We start from the raw sequence: 16,878 nt of genomic DNA on the forward strand, positions 1-16,878 counted from the left end.
CTAGTTTGAATGCATCTGGAAGTTCTTATGCAATAAATTGCCGGAAGAACTTGCTACTCTAAACTCAGTTTTAAATTTATGACAAAACTACGCGTTACATCTCGTCAAACCATAAATTTATACGTGGATAAGGCGTTTCAAACCGCACCTCGGCAAGAAGTTCACAATCCAAAAAACAAACACAATGGCACAGATATAAGTGGAATTTACCGTGCTATATCTAATAATTACCGTTCTACCGATGTGCCCTTGCGAGCGTTTGTAATTTGATAAGGAGTGGTTCCGTTTCCGTAGCTTCCAGTAGGAGAGCATGTTCTAGCAATGAGTCAAGCCGTATGCCACAAACTACGTTTAGATCTATCGTATGCTAGGGGCCGACCTGGTAGGACATCACTGTAATGTCTATTTCTGCCGTCATGCGCTGCTATGTTCCGGTTTGAAGGACATTGTAGCCAGCTTAATTGGGCATTTCGAAGCTTAATTTTACGTCTCAAGGCGACGAGCGGAGTGGATTCATTTGTACTTTGTAATTCAAGTTCCGTGTTGGGTTGCTACTAGTTATTGTTCTTTTCGCTTACCATCAAGCGAACTGAATAGAAAAGTGAATCTAACTTTGCTCTCGTCTTAGGCTGGCTTGCACAACCTCTCACTAATGTTTTAATCATACTGATGCCTTCCTCAACTCTTAATGAAAGACAGTGACAGCACGAAGTTTTGAACATGTTAAGTCGTTGTGCAAGCCAGTCTTAAACTTTAACATGGAACGTAACTGAGTACCGAGTTATTTATTTATTTAATAATAGACACACCAACGATTTATCACAGAAAAATACAAATGAAATCCACAATATAAGGTACTTATACTAGATGACAAATCTTTACAGGTGTATACAACACTATTGGCTAAATATTTTTTTGTATAACAGATAATAGAAATCACATATAAATTATCATTTATACAATAATTGCAAACTTAAAATCTTTTATTTTTTTATTATTTATCTAAATCCGCATTGCAACATTTGGCTCGGCTCACCTCTCATGTGCGAGGTATTCCGATAGCCTACGCGATATATGAAACAATTTTGAAACTTCAATCTTCAAAAACTGTATGCCTTCAATGGATCCCGTCTCATATTCACTTGGAAGATAATGATAATGTCGATAGACTAGCCAAACAAGCATGTGTTGATGGAGTTCCCTTTGATATTATGCCACTTTACTCAGATTATTTTAAGATTGCTAAAAGACGATGTTTTGAATTGTGGCAAGAGTATTTTGATAAAAGGTCTAGAGAAAAAGGAATTTGGTATCGAACTATCCAACCAGAGATCTCTAGAGTTCCGTGGATTAATTGTGATCTGAATAAGAACTTGATTACCATAGCTCTAAAGTTGCGTTCCGGACACATTCCATCGAATAAGTTTTCTTTTTTAATGAAAAAAGTTTTATCGCCAAATTGTAATGACTGTGGAGTAATAGACGATGTGTATCATATCTTGATGGAGTGCGTCCGAAATGAAGTAACCAGAAATAATGTCCTAATCAAATCATACGATATTGGATTATGCAACACTATTCTCGCCGATCCACTGTCCGATAGAGCTAAAGCAATATATAAGCTAGTTTTAAGTTAAAGTCATTGTATATATCCAAAGTTCTTTTATTAGGCGATATAGTCGCTGAGCGACAAAGCCTTTAAATAAATAAAAAAAGATCTTTTATTATCATGTATACGTTGTCCCCAGGACGTGATGGTGGTGGGCGAGCCGTCGCTTATGGGCGGCGAGTTCGGCGACGAGGACGAGCGGCTGATCACGCGGCTCGAGAACACGCAGTACGAAGGCGACGGCGTGGAGTGGAGCGCGCCGCCGCCCGCCTCGCCCGCCAAGACGCCGCCCGGCACGCACTGACACCACTCTCCACAGAATATATAAATAAATAAATATAGGCCTTTACGGATAAATTATACATGATTGTTTTATTTGTTGCTTTGCGAAGCGGCTCCGATCGCGTGGATTTATCAGTAACAAAACGTAGGTCTTTCTCAGGGGTGAACTATCCCAAGTTTAATCGAAATCCGTTAGTAGTTTTTGAGGTTATCGCAATAAAAGTAGCCTTTAGCACTCAAGAATAATGTAGGTTCTTATTAGTGAAAGTTTTTTCGAAATCAGTTTATTAGTTCCAGACACATCTTGAAACACATAAACTTGTCGTCTTTAAAATTAAACTAGGTGTTTTACGGATTTTATCGCGGATTTTATTTTTATATTATAATTTTCTCCCGATGTTTCGAAGACTGCAGCCTTCGTAGTCACGGGGCAGTCTGAGGTGTTGGTCATCCGCAAAGTGAAAGTTACAATATGTACCTACATTATAAATTATAAATATTAATAAATATAAAAACTGGTGTATGTAAAATACGAAAAATAGTTTAATTTTAATGTCTAACATTCGCGTAAACATATTAAGAAATCATTATTGTCTTTATAATATTACTATGGATAAAAAAGGAATTATGGATGTACTACCTTGTACATTCTACTCTCTCGAGCAAACGACCTTAGCATTCGTTCCATGCATTTACGGCGGGAATATGCAGGTTTACGAATAATTTATTTAAAAAAAAAAACATTTTGATCTTTTTGCAAATTATATAGGTACTACCTAAATATTCCTTTTAAATTGTGTATTTAATAATATCGGTTGCAAATTATAATGAAGATACTTTAGGAGATGCACAGAATCAATAATTATTTAATGACCTTTTTGTTATGAAATTACAGACTATCTACATTAGGTAATATATTATAAAGATATTATGATGTCTAATTGTTTTTATATGCATTTTAAATTACGAGTAGATAGCTGCCAAAAATTAAATAAGCGCGCCGCTTTGCTAGGGGGAGTACCCTAAGACCCAAGCGACGAAATCGCCGTCCGAGCAGCGGCACCGTGTGCTGTTTTATGTCAACAAAAACTATTGAGCGAGACAGATATACGGGGGAATACGAAGACTGCTTGACACCTCAGATGTTATTATTACATAGATACGTTGTCCGAGCTCAATACTGGCAAGACAAAAGCAATAGTCTAAGATCCCGCTGCAGAATTAGTGCGCTCATCGAGTATATGTTAAAAACTACATTCTTACACATATTTATGCTTAGAAGAATATATATCTACTAGGTTGCCTATTAAAACTTGGCCGCAAATATTTTTAATTAAATTATTGTTAATTGATTTTTGGAAAACATTTCATTCATTTGTTTTTCAAATAAAATATCGTCCACTTCATGACAATACACATAAAGACTCTGAAAAACCACGGTTGCCGTTGCGCACTTGGCCGCACCTCTTCGCAGCCAGGTGTAAACAGGTATGACTATGATACATTTACTCGTTCATAATGTATATTTATTAGCTATACATCAAATTAAAGCTGAATTTTTTCTGTTGATCATGATACACGGTTGCCTAATTAAATCTGGCCGCAAATAAGGGTTGCCGACTCTTAAAATATGATAAATATTGAAGGTAGAGTGAAAGAGAGCTAGCGCGTTATATTACCAGTCAGAAAAGGATAACATACATAGCATGTAGTACATAATAAGGTTATATTCCCGTGACACACGTCATGTAGCTGTCATGTTTGCCGGCAAACATTCCGATGCTAAATGGGTTATTAAACTTCGAATAAAATTCATGAAGATGAAGGCGTGTTTTCTGTGTGAGAAAAATGCAATGTACTTGACTTTGATGATGCATCATTCAAAAAGTGTTTGCTAATGTTATTATTTCGTCGTAAAAAAAAATATAAATACAATTATATTATATTAACAATTGAATCTACCTATGACTTTGGATATCATACAGCGTGTCTTAAAAAAATTACAGTTTTAAAGCATAAAGATACAGAAGAATTCGGAGATTTCTGCAAAACACAAACCGTAAGTAAAATTTCAATTGAACTTAAAAATAATGTAGGTTATAGTTATGATATAAAATTAAATTAAATTTTTGAGTTACTTAAATGCTTCATTTATATGTAATAAGTTATTGAATACTTGAATAAAATATAATATTTACTCAAACAGTACTTGCACAATAAAATTTTATTTTACGTGAGTAACCCTAATTTTATTTTTAATGGATAGTAATTTATTGTGGTAATTTTTACATTTATCATTTTGAGAAGACTTTTTTGGAGTATTTATTAAGTTGTATCTACTATTGTTTTAACTGGTGGTTGAGAACACGATCGTCAGGCGTATGCGCAATGGCTCAAAAGTGTCGTACAGCTAGTACTCGCTATCCTTTTCTGACTGGTAATATTACGCGCTAGCTCTCTTCCACTCTACCTTCAATATTTATCATTTTTAAGAGTCGGCAACCCTTATTTGCGGCTAGATTTAATTAGGCAACCGTGTATCATGATCAACTTAAAAAATTCAACTTTAATTTGATGTATAGCTAATAAATATACATTATGAACGAGTAAATGTATCATAGTCATACCTGCTTACACCTGGCTGCGAAGAGGTGCGGCCAAGTGCGCAACGGCAACCGTGGTTTTCAGGGTCTTTATGTGTATTGTCATGAAGTGGACGCTATTTTATTTGAAAAACAAATGAATGAAATGTTTTCCGAAAAATCAATTAACAATAATTTAATTAAAAATATTTGCGGCCAAGTTTTAATAGGCAACCTAGTAGATATATATTCTTCTAAGCATAAATATGTGTAAGAATGTAGTTTTTAACATGTACTCGATGAGTGCACTAATTCTGCAGTGGGATCTCGTACTACAAGGTAATTGCCCGACATTCACTTAGTCAACCTCCAACCACTGTCGCGGCTAGTCGGGTAACGGGTTACTAACTTTTTATATTTTTATAAATAAAATGCCTTCATGTGTTTTTAGACGATGTACAAATTATACTCCAATTGTGAATGAAAAAACGTTTCATTTCATACGTTAGTAATGAGTATACACTATGTAACTTATTTAAATAATAAATGCATTTTATTCGATTGTCGTGGCGACGGGGCGGTCGACGCTCGGGCCTACTCGGGCTCAATCAGGCCGTATCAATGCGAGCTGCTAAGACTGTACGGGTATGTGACTATACTAAATATGGCGTTGTTTTTATGTGCCACTTTGTTAGTCTATGACGCGTCTATTTGTAAAACGGCATTGGCTGACACAGAGCATTGTGGATAGTACCATGATCGCAACAGCAACAGCAGCAACTAACAACACAATTATTGCGTGCCACTTTTCCTGCGTCATCTCATGTTACACTGATAGACTGATATTGATAAAAAAAATATCCCTTCCCGTTGAATCCGAGGCGCGGCAGTAGTATCGTACCACAACTACGTAAGCGAGGACTTCAAAAGGACGATTATTCATTATGTTAATCGGTATCTATATATCAAATATTAATACGCGAGGATAAAACTGAATCCCTTTTAGCACATTGCGCGCACGTAGGAGTGAGATTTGGTATAATTAAAGTACATATAGAGAAATGCAAAAAAATATATATATCATATTTGTTACAAATACATCAACATTCAGATTCAAATATAATTAATTTCGTCGGATTTACATATCGCACACCTAGATCAAAGAGAGCTAATTCTAAAATCTCCATTTTTATTTATGCATACCATCCAATTCCATAACTCACTAACTAGCGACCAATAAAACAAATTCAAAAATAGTTCTACTATTCATCGATAGTCGACGCTAGAAGCATCTTTTGTTAAACGAGCGAGCCCCGCTCCTCCCTCACCAAAAGTAGGAATATTGCTATTTGCAGTTAATAATATTACATGAGGAGTGCACAATCATATGATTTCAGCTCCTAAAACATATTTCTTCTAATTGCTTTTAACTCGTTTAAAAAGCAATAGTCAATACAAAAAATACTTGTAGCGTACAGGGATATGATAATCAGTTTTTCACCTTTTTTGGATAAAGCGATTTTTTGAAGAGTTAATCGCGGTTTAGATCTAGGTGTGCGATATATGAAAACATTGGGACATAAGAGCTCCTGTAAAAATATATAGAAAATTAAAAGCCAATATCTATAAATCAAAGCCTTTTTTTAAGTTCGTTGACCTGCAACATACTTGATGATAAACCACTCTACATTTTAAAATTAGCTAAAAAGTAATATTGTTTTATATAAACTGAACGCATCGGAACCGCGTTGGTATTTTGAGCACACGTCGCTGCTGACGTTTTGTTGGTGCGTTCAAAAGTTCAAATTGTAAATTAGATTCTACCAAACTATATTTAGGTAAAAAGAATATATTTCATATTATGCAGTAAATTATATAAACGTATATCAAATTTAAAAAGATAAACAAAATAGGCATCATAAGGATTTCATCTATGATTTATTTATCGCTATCAAAATATTAAATGTTTATATACATTACAGAAAAAAAAATCCGAACAATCTCAGCTAGATAGAGTTTCGGAACATATCAATACGTGGTTGGTGAGAGGGTAACAGTGAATTTAGTTTTATAAATTAAAATAGTAATTTCTCGTCGCAAGACCAGACTAAAATAAATCAAAATGGTCACAAAATATATTGTTTCGTTATTCGCCGTCGCCTTCATCAGCGGAGTCGTTGGAGAAAGTTGCCAAAATCCAAAAGTAGAGGCTACATCTTTTACAAGTTTAGACGCCACAGTCGTGACACAAATAGCATATATAACTGAATTTACACTGTCTTGTGACAACCCACTTCCCGAAAACTATGCATTGTACGCTGAAGTTGATGGAAAATCACTGTCCGCGGCCCGCATAGGCCCGAACAAGTATCAAGTAAGTATAACCTTAATTCTTTCTTCTATTTCTAGTCTTCTCTAGGATTTTGATGAAACGTGGCGAACAGAAGAATATATAAATATTACTTATTGGACCAGATTGTTAAGATATGTCGCAATTTTTTATATGTTGGCATTGCACCAGATATACTAATTTATTTCACTAACAAACATTTTTTTGTGTGGTTTTCTAAGTATTTTGTATTTAAACTACATGATAAGGTTAGAATCATATCTCCGTCTATTATAGACAATACTGATAATTTTCTCTCTTATCCCAATGCACATTTGTTGATTAATATAAACTGTTGAAACATCTTAATGTTTAATTTGTACCCATATGGAGATTTGTTCCAGTCAGGTAAACATATTAGGTACCATACGATTGCTAAGCAAGTCTATAAAGCAATACTTTGAAACTTGGAACTCAACCAAACAATATTTGTAGGTATCGTGGACAGAGGAGCCGGCTAAGGCGCGCTCTGGCGTACACGAGGTCCACGTACTTGACGAGGAAGGCTGGGCATCGCTGCGCCGCGCGCGCCGCTCCGACCCCGCTGCCACCGTCGCGCCTCTTCTCGCTATCCAGCTCCACCACCCTGGCAGTAAGTTTTCATTACCCTCATCAAGTATAAGACGGAGAAAGGGTATCAGATTTATAGATACCTATTTTATAGAACCAACTCCATGAGAGCAGATTATCAAAACAAAATAGATATCTAGCAGTGGCGAAGCGTCCATACAACCTGATTTCTCCCGGCTACCCTTTTACTTTTATTTACGTTGGTCTTGGATTTTCATTAAATTGGCCGCAATATGGTAACTAAGGCATTTTTTTGCCTTGGGTTACCTTTTAAAAAATTTTACTCTTCGCCATTGATATTTAGACTACACTAAATTATGCCATTTGCAATTAATTTTCAGTGTTGTGGGAACTAAAGAACCCAATAGTTTTCTCTTAGACCTCTATTTTAATGTGAGGTTGGATATGTAATAATTTGTAATATTAACACAAATAAACCAACAATGTTATACATTACAATGTATTCCCATATAAAATCAGCATAATGTCTAATAAGATCTATTGTAGATTTGCATTCACCCACACTATTGTTATCAACACCAGCAGGCCATACTAAACTGTAATAGACAAATTCCTGCCGCATCACATAAATGTGTTAAATGACTAGCTCATATAGAAATGTCACATTGTCAGCATCCGACTAGGGCTTTGCTGCACTGAAAATGTAAACATTTGAAATAGACTGTATGGCATTGAAATAAAACTATTTTTCAATAACATTATCATCATCATCATCATATCAGCCACAGGAAGTTCACTGCTGAACATAGGCCTCCCCCAAACACTTTTCAATAACACTTTAATGTAATTATGTAACATTGGCATAAATATAAGAAATCATTATGTAGACTACATAGGTGATATTTGGTATAAATTGAGAAAAATAATTTACAGTGACAGACATGATAGTACTGTTTTCATACAGTTATATGTAAGGAATGCAAAAAGATAATTTAAAAGTTCTTTTGGCAAGTCAATTTGGTATTTACATCTACATTAAATTGTCTTTTCCAGGTTACTCTGGGCCGTGGGTGAACTCCGAAGTGCTGGCCACCGCCATCTCGATCCTGGTGGCGTACACGGCTCTCCGCAACAAGAGCAAAATCTTAGCGTAATCCTTGTTTAGTTTTATGTTAATTTAATAAAGTTTCTATTTAAATTGTTTCCTTTGTTTTTCTCATTTTCATGTATTTTTTCTGTTGAATAGTGTTGATAAAATGCTTATTGAGTAGCTATGATTTCAAATATCCATATCAAACTACTGTATGAAAAAGTAATCCGACCGTATTTAGCGTTTGGCGATATTTAATTTTTGAACAATAGAATGTGAAAATGAACAAGCGGCACGTCTTACTGTAAGCTATGGTTAGTGCCGTAACTCCGCCTGGCAATGAATTGCCAGCCAAGCAAACTGTGAGATATTATAATTTTGATTAGAAATATACCTATTCTGACTCTTCACACCTCATATCGTACAATTGGCCAACTACAATAAATGTTGAGGCTAATGTAGGAATGTGTCGTGCTAACAAAACTTATTTTCCTTTCTTAATACAAAACAATCTACGTATAATGAAACGTAATGTAATACGGACATATTAAAAAGTCTTCCTATTTACCGTGATGTTATGTCATCAATGTCTTTATAATTATGCCGTTTAATATAGTAGATATCAGCTGATAAAGTTTAGAGGTTATGTTTTGACGAAAATTGTCACAAATAAAACATATTTAATCTTCTAAAATGACCATTAAACCGAGAGAAAAAGTTGCCGACGGTGATGATGACCCTGTGGAATCTATGCTAAAGAAAACTGGATGTCTTGAACTTCATTACAAAGTGCAGGTACCCATACTTTTTAAATGAATGGACAGAAAGCTTGAAATTGTACTTATTACAAATAATTATAATAATGTAAATATTATAATACTGATTTCTGAATGTTTTTTTTATACAATGACTGATTTTAACCTTTTTATTGCAGGAGTGCATTGCCGAGACCAAGGATTGGAGAAAATGCCAGGATGTAGTAAATAGTTTTAAGGATTGCATCGAAAAGCACAAGCAAGAAGAAATGTCGAGAATAAAGAGTTAATAGTTTACGCATTTGATTCATGTAATTTAGATTTTATTGTGCTGTGTACCTAACTACTTTAGTTTACTAAGTAAATTATTGTTTACGAAGTTTGTTATTCAAAATGAACAATATAATTTATTAAAACATAAAATAAATTTAGTTTTTTTTAAATATCTTCTTTTAAATGTCATTGTTTATACATATAGCTTAACAATATTTAAACATTATTTTTATTAAACACTTCACTAAGTGTAGTCTACTACATTATAGCAGTTATAGGAAAATGCTGACTCCGATTACTGTATTAAAATTAAAAGAATGTAAATGTTGGTACATAATAATATATATTATATAAGTTCGTAAAAAAATATTAAGTTTTATAAGTGTAACGTATTCATAAAACTTAAAAGATACTTTCAATGAACAAATGTCAGTTGCAAATGACATTTCGAGCTGCATTTTAAAAACAAACCAAGAAGAAAGAGGTTAGAAAAATGTTTAGAAAATTAAGATACTCTAATATTTCATGTTTTTACTCGAATTATACCACTAGAGTTGCCATCGATCCTACATTAAAGGAGAACTTTGATTCAAAGGAATTCAAACCTCGAAAACATCCTGGCACAAATCGGGTTAAGATCGCCACTGTGCCACTCGACATTCAAAAAGCAATAAAAATTATCCTTGAAGATAATGGAGCCAAAGCCATGTACCAGGAAGGAGTGAACTTGAGCAACTACCTACGCTCCCGTAAACTGCCTCCAGAAGAAGGTGAAATCGACGAAAAAGCAGCGAAAATTCACCAAACGATATCACAACGAACCTTTTCAAAAATTAACAAAGAACTAACGCCTTCTGAACTCGAGAATCTTAATAAAACTGTACAAAATAAAGTGTTTAATATATTGAAGAAAAATGTGTACCGATGGGGCAATGTAAATTATGACAAAGCTACCTGTCTCCAATACTTAATGGTGAGAGCTGCTCCCGAGTATGCTATCCTGGTACGTGTTTTGGATGAAATAAGTAAACTCAACCCTGATTACAAGCCGCGAAGCTTCTTCGACTTTGGTTCAGGAGTGGGGACAGGGACATGGGCTGTGAACACATATTGGAAGAATGAAATATATGAATATTTTTGTGTGGACACTTCTTCAGACATGCATGACTTGTCCCGACTCATACTGTGCAAAGGCAAAGATAATGTAGAGATGCCATATAAAGGTATTTTTTCATAAAGCTTTATGTATTATTAACAGTTAAGAACAATTCTTTATAAAAAAAATTACAATAATTCATACTTAGATTTTATATGAAACTTGAATATTTTTTATTATATATCTTAATAGTTTATTTAATGTTATAGATATGTTTTTAATAAACTTGCTAGCATTCCAATGTACTCTGGACGCTAATTGTTTTTAATGATGTTGTATAATAGGATCTAAATTTATGTAACCATAGAAACCTTTTTCTAATGGTGGTGAAAAGGGCTTCTGAGTGATCACACGGCACACCACAATACAGGTCTACCTAGTGTGAGGACCATTGTCAATATATTTATTAATTTTGTACATTGTGTAAAATTCATACTTTGCATATTCATTTGTATAGCAAAATTCTTTGAGTGAAATAAATATTTTTCATTGCAGGTTATTTCCAACGACAATTCCTTCCAGCATCCTCAGATCTCAAATACAGTATAGTATTATCAGCATACTCATTATTTGAGTTGCCAAGCATGAAGTCTAGGTTGGAGACCGTGCAGAAACTATGGAACAAAACAGAAGACTACTTGATAATTATTGAACACGGCAGTAATGCAGGTTTTCAAATTGTGAACGAAGCAAGGGAATTTGTTCTAAACTTACCAGAGGGAAGTAACAAAGGCTATGCATACTCTCCTTGCCCGAATGACAATGTCTGTCCAAGGTATATGGAGCATGAGACACCGTGCAACTTCCTTATGAAGTACGAATCACTGCCATTTCCCTCCAAAAGTGATATTTCTGCAGAACTATTCTCATATGTGATCTTGAAGAAAGGTACTCGACCGCCAGACGATCCACAGTGGCCGAGAATAGTCAGAGCTCCTATAGTAAGGTCTGGCCACACTATTTGTAGATTGTGTACTGCGCAGGGAGAATTGAAGGAAATTATATTTTCAAAGGCCAAATTTGATCAAACCACATACAGATGCGCGCGATCAAGTAATTGGGGAGATGTATTACCCGTTAAATAAAAGTATTGTATAGTTAATATTGTTTTATTGTAACATAGTTGCACGTGACTACGTCTACGGGAAGTATTTGCGAAATGAAACTGAAATATAGGGCTTGTTCAAACGCGGATTCAGCTTTGGCGCCAGGGGGGTCACATAGTCGTGATCAACAAGGTGTTATAATTTAATTTAATTTTGATAATAATAGATACAAGAAGTAGGCATTTTATTAATAATGTGTTTGCTGTCAAACAAAGTATTATATTAATTATTGATAGTAATTAAATAAAATCTATATTCTGACAAAAAATATATAAAAACATTATGTTGAATAATATTAATTAGTGGTTTACTGGACCCAGCCCGAGGTGGGGGTCATGACCCCCACGACCTCCTGGATGCGCCCTTGGGCTTATAAGTAATATCTATAGTTTGTTTTCTCCCGAGACCGACATACCCGCTACAGCTAATGTGAAAATATTGAAAAGTACATGATTTTAGTATTTAAGTAATAGACCCTGCGGCCGTACCTATTAATCTATCTGTTAATAAAACCACTATGACGGATCACTGTTATTTAATTTGATATCTTAAACATAAACTTAAAGAACTACATTATTATGGTTGCTCGCCGGCAGCCCGTGACAGGAAGAAGGAAGTGGAGGCGTGTTGCCACAAAAACAAATTAAATTACATATTAACAAATGTTACCCTAAACAAATATAAATGTACCCATTCAACATGCCTCCTTACATTTATATTTTTAACTAAATCATATCATACACTACTCATATCAAGACAATAGCTCTATAAACATTACCTTCAGTATAACATATTAATTGTAACTTATTTTTTTTTTTGTTTTTTTTTTTTTTTTTATATTACAATTATCATCTTTCAATTTAAACCAATATTTATCTCAACATAATATCCATCTGAAAGATAAATTACTTTTACAACAACTTTAACATATCTCTAAATTTATTAAATTTATTACTTCCCAATGGTTTTGTTAAAATGTCAGCTATATTTTGATCAGATGCAATTTTTATAACATCAATTAAACCAATTTTAACACTTTCATGAACAAAATGATAATGAACTTCAATATGTTTTGAATTTTTGTGAAATTTCCGTATTTAGCAATAATTTGAGCTCCAATATTATCTTCATATATTTTTACAGGTTTACAATCTTTCTGACAAATCTCATTAATTAAACAAACTATAAATTTAATTTCAGTAACAGCTTCTGACAGCGCAATGTATTCAGCAAATGTAGATGACTTTGTTACACAATTTTGTTTCTTTGATTTCCAAAATATTACATTCCCAAACAGTCTAATTACAAATCCTGTTGTTGATTTCCTACTGACAATATCTCCTGCAAAATCTGCATCTACATAACAATCTAACATATCAGAATTTATATTCATGTTATAAATTAATTTTATATGTTTTGTTAAGTAAAGATATTTAAGTACTCGCAAAGCATATTTAAAATGTGTCTCATTATAGCAATTTTGGAATCTACTCAAATAATTAACACTGAACGATATATCTGGTCTTGTACCTGAACTAATATATAAAAGTGCTCCAATTAAATTTCTATATTTTACATTCTCATTTATATTACAGTTTTCTAGTTTAAGATTTACTTCCATTGGTGTAGTATATAACTTTGTATTTATTATATTATAACGCTTAGCTAATGATTCTATATATGATTCCTGACTCAGTGTCATGGTCTTATTCTTTTATAATCATAATCAATATGTATTCCAATGTATTCTTTAACTTTACCCATATCCTTCATAGTAAATTTACTTAACAGTTTGTTTTTAATATTACTCATTACCTTTTCATCTTTACAACATATTAACAAATCATCAACATATAACAAAATGTATACACTCACATTAGTATCCAATTTAAAATATAAACAAAAGTCATATTTACTTCTCTGAAATCCAAGACTAGTTAAAAACTTATTGACACATTCATACCAAGCCCGAGGGCTTTCTTTTAAACCATATAATGTTTTATTTAATTTATAAACTCTATCAGTGCCATCATCATAACCAATTGGCTGGTTTACATAAACTTCAGATAAAATTTTACCATTTAAAAAAGCAGTTTCAACATCCATCTGATGTATATTAAGATTATTTTGACAACAATAAGACAATAACAATTTTAAAGTTTGCATTTTAGCAACGGGTGAATATATATCATCAATAAAATCTTTTTGTTGAAAACCTCTTACTACTAACCTAGCTTTAAATTTATTTTCGGCTTTCTTTCTGTATATCCATTTCACATCTAAAGGCTGTTTGTCTGCTGGTTTACTTACAAGTCTCCAGGTCTCATGTTTTGCCAAACTGTTCATCTCACGATTCATAGCCTCAGTCCATTCTTTTGCTTCATCGCTAGTTATTGCCTCCTGAAAATTATCTGGAATCATAGCATCACAATAGTTAACAGTTATACAATAATAACCAAATTCTTCATCAAACCGAGTTGGTGGCTTGATTTTACGCCGATTTCTTGTTTCAATTACTTTATTATCATCATAACTTTCATTTGTTTCAGCATTCAAATCTTCATTAATTTTCTCATTATTTTCTTCTGCATTAGTCTCTTTCTTCTCTTCTATAATTTTCTCTTCCAATTTATTCGGCTGGCTATTACTTTTATCATTTTTTCTCTTCTCTATTATCATCGGAGACCAATACACATTACATCATCTTCAATTATATCACAATGTCTTGCTACAACTATTCTATTGTTTATTAATACTCTATATCCAACATCTGTATAGCCCATTAGTATGCCAAGCTCGGCTTTCCTGTCCCATTTACATTTTCTCTTTTCCTCTGGTGTTCTAACAAATACTTTACTTCCATATATCCTTAAATTTTCAATGCTTGGCCTTTGTTTGAAAAATATCTCATAAGGGCGTCTTCCTTTCTATAGTGCCATTTGTTAATGTTCTATTCTTTAAATAAGCTGCGGCCATAACCACTTCAGGCCAAAATCTTTTATGCACTTTTGCCTCTGCCAATAGACATCTTGACATATCCATTATTGATCTATTGAACCTCTCTGCTGTGCCATTTAATTCATGCACATATGGCGGACAAGATTTAATCATAATTCCCTTTGATCTTGCAAAGTCAAACACTCTTTTATTAATGTATTCCTTTCCATTATCACATCTCAATTCTTTAATATTTTTCCCAGTTAAATTTTGTATCTCATTAACATACTGCATTAAACAATTATATACTTTATCTTTTGACGGAATACAATAAACTTTTGCCAACTTACTATAGTCATCTATAAAACTTAAGAAATATTTTTCACCATTAAAACCTGTAGTTCTGTGTGGCCCATTTAAATCTGTGTGTACAATTTCTAATATATCCTGTGCTCGTTTTCTATTATTTTTAAATGGCAAGTTATGCATTTTATTTTCAATACATATAGCACATTTCATGTACTTACATTCAATCTCCTTTGGTAATCCTTTCAATAATTCACTTGTACACATAGTATTCAAATTGTTAAAGTTTATATGACCAAGCATCCTATGTAATTTCTCCTTCACTGTCATACTTGATTTCTTCACTAAATTAGCATGTAATGTACTTGCATTTATATAACCTTTTAATTTATACAGTCTATCTTCTTTCACTGCTATAGCTATAATAGTTCCATAGACGTTATATATTTTTGATTGTCGTCCCCTGGAAACAATTTTATGATTGTCTGTAATCTTTGAATAGCTCAATAAATTTGCTTTCATCTCTTTGACATAGAAAACATTGTTCAAAACAACTTCAGACTTTTTCCATAGACCATAAAATAAGTTTGTATTTTTCCGACCTTTGTAGCTTCTAATATTCTTCCATCACCAACTTTTACTTTAATAGGTTGTTGTAATATTTCACATGAATGATAGTACTCATCAGTATTAATTATATGATCTGTACAACCACTATCTAATAACCAAGTTAAGTGGCCAGACTGCTCAATATTATATATTTTACTTGAAGTTGAAACATTATTATTCTCAATAGTTGCAAGGAAATTATTACCACCACTCTCATTACTGGATTTATTATTATAAGTTCTTCCTCTAATATTTCTTGAATTATAATATGATCCACGTTGATGTCCACGATTATTATTAAATCTAATAAATCCATTTCCTCTACCACTGTTAACATTTCTGTGTCGACAATCTCTTTGCATGTGGCCAGGTTTTCCACAGGTAAAACATTTAAAGTTTTTATTAGGTGATGCAGAACTACTAGTGTGAGCTTTAAAAACATTTGAGTTGTCGCGTGATGGTTCATTACATTTTTCAGGTTCTTTATCCAATGATTTTAACATAATTTTACTTTTCAAATAATCTACAGTTCTGTCTTTTTCTGGTAAAACGTCTATTAGATCTCCAATATGACTGTAATTACGAGGTAAGGCCTTTAACATATAATTTAATTTTTCTTGTTCACTTACCGTCGCGCCGGCTTGTTTTAACTGATTTATTGATTTCTCAAAGTCGTCAAAAATACACTTACTTGCGAATAGTTCGATAATTTTATTGCTTCTACATTGTTGCGACATATAATCTGTAGTGCCGATGATTTCTGCAGGTACATTTCATCGAATTTTGCCAATATTTTGCATGCGGAATCTAAGTCGCATATATATTCGAGTTGCTTGTTGCTTATTGCACTATAAATGTAGTTCGTTGCCTGGATATCCATCTCTTCCCACTTTGCAACATCATCCGAATCATTTTTGATTCGTATGGCAGCTTTCTTTACATTTCTTAAACTCCAAAAACTTAAGTATACGTATTTTCCAGCTACTATAATCCGATCCGTCGAATATTGGAATAACTGCGTCATTGCATTTAGTAAACGCCATTTTTGCTTATTGCATATATAGCACGTTTCCACTTTATTTGCGAAAATATCTTCTTTTCTTCTTTGTATTTGCAGGCAACCACGCTCTGCTACCATGTTAATAAAACCACTATGACGGATCACTGTTATTTAATTTGATATCTTAAACATAAACTTAAAGAACTACATTATTATGGTTGCTCGCCGGCAGCCCGTGACAGGAAGAAGGAAG

At 33.3% G+C, this 16,878-nt stretch overlaps 4 protein-coding genes across 16 annotated transcripts in view; all 4 read left to right on the plus strand.

Annotated features, from left to right (window-relative positions):
* LOC115455345 (LIM domain-binding protein 2-like) overlaps positions 1–1,971 on the plus strand; it is a 59,620-nt gene extending 57,649 nt beyond the window's left edge. For all 13 annotated transcript variants that reach the window (XM_037443331.1, XM_037443330.1, XM_037443334.1 and 10 more), the window contains one exon: positions 1,749–1,971. In XM_037443331.1, the coding sequence (XP_037299228.1) occupies positions 1,749–1,913 (165 nt within the window). In that variant the 3' untranslated portion in view covers positions 1,914–1,971. The remainder of the gene's footprint in view (positions 1–1,748) is intronic.
* Positions 1,972–6,491: 4,520 nt separating this feature from the next.
* LOC115454100 (translocon-associated protein subunit delta) lies at positions 6,492–8,596 on the plus strand. The gene is made up of 3 exons (XM_030182844.2): positions 6,492–6,847; positions 7,298–7,454; positions 8,447–8,596. The coding sequence occupies exons 1-3, from the start codon at positions 6,596–6,598 to the stop codon at positions 8,545–8,547; spliced, it is 510 nt and encodes a 169-aa protein (XP_030038704.2). The 5' UTR covers positions 6,492–6,595; the 3' UTR covers positions 8,548–8,596.
* Positions 8,597–9,078: 482 nt separating this feature from the next.
* On the plus strand, positions 9,079–9,661 carry LOC115454097 (cytochrome c oxidase assembly factor 4 homolog, mitochondrial). The gene is made up of 2 exons (XM_030182841.2): positions 9,079–9,278; positions 9,418–9,661. The coding sequence occupies exons 1-2, from the start codon at positions 9,177–9,179 to the stop codon at positions 9,526–9,528; spliced, it is 213 nt and encodes a 70-aa protein (XP_030038701.1). The 5' UTR covers positions 9,079–9,176; the 3' UTR covers positions 9,529–9,661.
* A 288-nt stretch (positions 9,662–9,949) lies between these two features.
* LOC115454098 (methyltransferase-like protein 17, mitochondrial) lies at positions 9,950–11,769 on the plus strand. Its single transcript, XM_030182842.2, has 2 exons — positions 9,950–10,734; positions 11,163–11,769. The coding sequence occupies exons 1-2, from the start codon at positions 10,005–10,007 to the stop codon at positions 11,750–11,752; spliced, it is 1,320 nt and encodes a 439-aa protein (XP_030038702.2). The 5' UTR covers positions 9,950–10,004; the 3' UTR covers positions 11,753–11,769.
* The last annotated feature ends 5,109 nt before the right edge of the window (positions 11,770–16,878 follow it).

This window comes from Manduca sexta, chromosome 26, assembly GCF_014839805.1.
Source record: "Manduca sexta isolate Smith_Timp_Sample1 chromosome 26, JHU_Msex_v1.0, whole genome shotgun sequence".
In the NCBI taxonomy this organism is placed as follows: Eukaryota; Metazoa; Arthropoda; class Insecta; order Lepidoptera; family Sphingidae; genus Manduca; species Manduca sexta.